The 3,564-nt window shown below is 48.4% G+C and overlaps 1 protein-coding gene across 1 annotated transcript in view; it reads right to left on the minus strand.

The window, feature by feature from the left end:
- ARIH1 (ariadne RBR E3 ubiquitin protein ligase 1) overlaps positions 1-3,564 on the minus strand; it is a 28,636-nt gene that overhangs the window by 1,957 nt on the left and 23,115 nt on the right. Inside the window, exons 10-13 of the mRNA XM_009083357.1 lie at positions 3,441-3,564; positions 3,286-3,343; positions 2,274-2,534; positions 1,697-1,809 (exon numbers count right to left, since the gene is read on the minus strand). Coding sequence (XP_009081605.1) covers positions 1,697-1,809; positions 2,274-2,534; positions 3,286-3,343; positions 3,441-3,564 — 556 coding nt within the window. The remainder of the gene's footprint in view (positions 1-1,696; positions 1,810-2,273; positions 2,535-3,285; positions 3,344-3,440) is intronic.

Raw genomic sequence — 3,564 nt, forward strand, 5'->3', positions numbered from 1 at the left:
TGTACATGGGTCAGGATGGCACCTGGCTGCTGGGCTTGGTCAGCAGTGGCCAAACAGCCCTCAGGAGGAAACTCCCAGCAGGAAGCTATCCCTGATCACAACACATGCTAACACCTGACAGGAATTCCTCACCTACCCTTCACACCAACAGAGTTATCCAAATACAACAGTCATGGCTCTCTCACTGCTGTCAGCTGTTGCAACAGAAACCCTCATACACAAAGTCCCATTGATTTTGGGAAGCATGTGATGGTAAACACACACAGATTCTGCTTCCCCAACTTTAGTTACTTTTCTGCTGGTGGTGGGGGAGTTTAATCCTGTTTTCTAGAAATGTCTTTGCATGCAAAGAGATCCAAACAGCTGAAACCAAATCAGCCCAGGGGGAAGTTCCTGCAGCTTCCCAGAGCTCCTTAAACCCACCTCAATGACATCCTGCTCCCAGTCTTACATCAGTGCACAAAGAACACCATGCAGGACACGATTAAGACATGACTGAACTAGTTAATTAGGGACCTGCACAGGCTTGACAGATGCATACTTGCTTACCAGAAATGTGAAGGCAGGTTTGGGATGCTGTTTCCAGGCAATTCAGGCTATATAAGGTTTTAATTTCATCCCTAGAAGAGCATCCAGGCTCAGCACTGATGTGAACAAGCAGCTTGATCTGAAATACCAACTGAATGGTGGCCTTAACGAGTAAATTACAAACTGTCTCCAAAAAGAAGGTCTGGTAAGGCTTGTTCACCCCAGTTGTGTTGCCAGACTCTGGCAGGATGGGCCACAGGCCCACCAAAGCTTAACAGCTCCTTCCACTCCCCACAGTCCCTTAGTCACGACGGCTCACCCTATTTTGGCTTTTTTTCCCCCCTCTAAGTCAGGCATAACAAATTCAGTGACTCTGGCAAAATGCCTCAGAAATGCAAGCCATAATCCTGTGACTCATCCGCATTTTCAGCTTTGTATTTTTCCACTGTGCAGAAGTGATTCCCCTGGGAATGCACAAAGCACTGGCATCTGTGTCACCTGGATCCTGGTCCCCTGCTCCCCTCCCCAGCTGGGCAAGCTGCTCTCTCCCTCCTCTTTAGGGACAGCTTTTCTACACCCACGTTCTGCACAAACCGACCCAAAGGATGATTAAAAGAGCTGATTGCTCTCTGATGGCAACTCATCCTAGGCCAAAGCTGGCAGCTTGGAACAACAAAGTCACTCCTTGTTCTTTGGCCCTCGCTATGCAGATCCCATCCTGCTCCTGGCCATTCCCACACGCTCCTTCTGTGCAGGAATAGGAGTGTATGAAGAGCCATTGCTTCTGGTCACAAGATTTTTTTCTATTGCACGATTGAATCTTCCAGCTCCTTGCTCTGCAGAGCAGATGGAAGGCAGAGCTGGGAGCCTCTCCCCGCAGGCTGTCACCTCCCCCGAGAGCTGGTCCCAGCAGGGACACAAAAACACACTGCCAGCTCTGTGTGAGGGCTTCACCGCCGAGGATTCGGGGGCTGGCGCACGACACTGCTGCTGCTGCTGCTCTCAATGCCTGGGGACTGGCTGCTATCACAATGTATGGCAGAGAGCCAACAGCAAACAGCTTCCCAGGGACGTGGCTCCAGACAAAACTGGAGCTTGGCAAGTGCTCAGGCCACTACCTGTCGCAGGGGATGTCAGCTTTGGGAGACAGGAGTATTCCAACACAAACCTGTACTTATCCTGTACTTTCTGCTTTATGTCTTGCAGCGAATCTTGGGATATATCTCGCTCCAGGTACCCAGAAAGCACCTCTGTAGCATTCTCTAAGTCTGCTTGGTTATTCTGCAAAGACAAAAGAAAAAAGTATTTGGGAGGGGTAAAGGAAAGGGAGATATTTTTTCTCAAGCACAACTGAAATCAGTACTGAAATAAAAAGTGGGATTAGGCAACAAAGAATCACAGAATCATAGAATCCTAGAAGGATTTGGGTTGGAAGGGAGCTTAAAGCTCATCTCATTGCACCCCCTGCCACGGGCAGGACATCTGCCACTAGCCCAGGTTGCTCCAAGCCCTGTCCAACCTGGCCTTGAAAACTTTCAGGGATGGGGCAGCCACAACTTTGTGATTCTGTGATTCCTCCAGCAGACAATCACACACAATGCCCAGCAGGGCCTCTAACTTTTGCACAACAGAATATTAAGAACAGACTAACTTTGGTAAAAGTGGGGACAAGAGATCTCCAAGCATTAAACCTCTATTTCCTTAGCTATGCAATCTGAGTTCCTGACAACCACGTTTTCTCCTACCTCAAAGATAATGGACTGATTATTCTTTTTGAGGTAGAAGGCAAAGACGTAAGTGTACATGAGTGTGGCACGACACTGGCAGAGGACGTCGACTGCTTTCTTCAGGAACTGCACCTCAATCCACGACATGTTGTGCTGCTGCATCTCCTCCATCTTCTGCTTCACCTGAGCATAGAGCTTGTGCTCGAAGCGCAGGCTCTGCATGTGGTTCATGTAGCGGTTGCAGTAGAACAGGTACCTCTGCAGGGCTGCTCGGGATCGCTGTGTTAATTCCCATTAGGGAAAAAGAAAACAAATAGTTAAAACAAAGTAATGGCTGCAAGAGAAGCAAACCCTTCACAAGGCTCTTCCTGACCCAAAGAACAAGCTTCCTTTCCAGAGGAGTTTGCTCTCCTCTGTGCAGCCCTACTAACCTGGCGCTGTGTGGAGATGACAAGACAGCCCCGTGGCCACTCGCTATCACCAGGGGTTTTGCTAGCACAGCTCTGACCTCTTCACTCCCAACCTTGGAAGCAATTGCAGTCACATGGCTGAAGTCTTTTGTATTTCAGCCTCTTGATTCAAGTTACAAGACTCAAATGCTTCCAGTGTCATGACAAACAGTGTGAAAACGATTCTCTCTTTTTCGGGCTAATAAGGAATTCTAACTAAACAATTATTGTGCTCGTGTTAAGAGGGGAACCTTAGGTTCATTATAGAGAAGGGGAAAGGCACCATGTGCTACATAAATAGTGCAAAAGAACCAAGATGACTCAACATAGTCATTAATCTTATTTTCTTCACACTGACAGACCAGCTGTAAAAAAATAACAGCACGGGCATGGTTCAACTTGTGTGTTGTGGATGTACAAAGGCAGCACATACCAGGCAAAGCCATCCCTATCTTAAAGTCAAAGGACTTAACTGTGTCTTGGATTTGTGCCTAGATCCATAAATTTCTTCAGATGTGCAGGTTTACAGAGAACACCACAGGGCTGGTGATCTCCCTTGTCACCAAAGGTTATGGACTCACCTCCTGTGCATCCCTTGCTGCCTTTGCATCATCCTCATTGTAGCGATTACAGTTGTACCTGTAACAGGGACAGCAATTCCCCAGATGTCAGTCCAAATCCATTCCATTTGCAACATGACCTCCTCACCTTCCAGCAAGGCATGCTCCCAACTCACCAGGCAGATCCGTGGGGCTCCCAGGGGCCCAGACACACCCAGCAGAACTCTGCTTTGCAGTTCTGGTTCCGACAGACCATGTGGTTGCAGCCCCCATCCTTCTCAATGGTGACGTGGCATTTCG

Source organism: Acanthisitta chloris, unplaced genomic scaffold (genome assembly GCF_000695815.1).
Source record: "Acanthisitta chloris isolate BGI_N310 unplaced genomic scaffold, ASM69581v1 scaffold1361, whole genome shotgun sequence".
In the NCBI taxonomy this organism is placed as follows: domain Eukaryota; kingdom Metazoa; phylum Chordata; class Aves; order Passeriformes; family Acanthisittidae; genus Acanthisitta; species Acanthisitta chloris.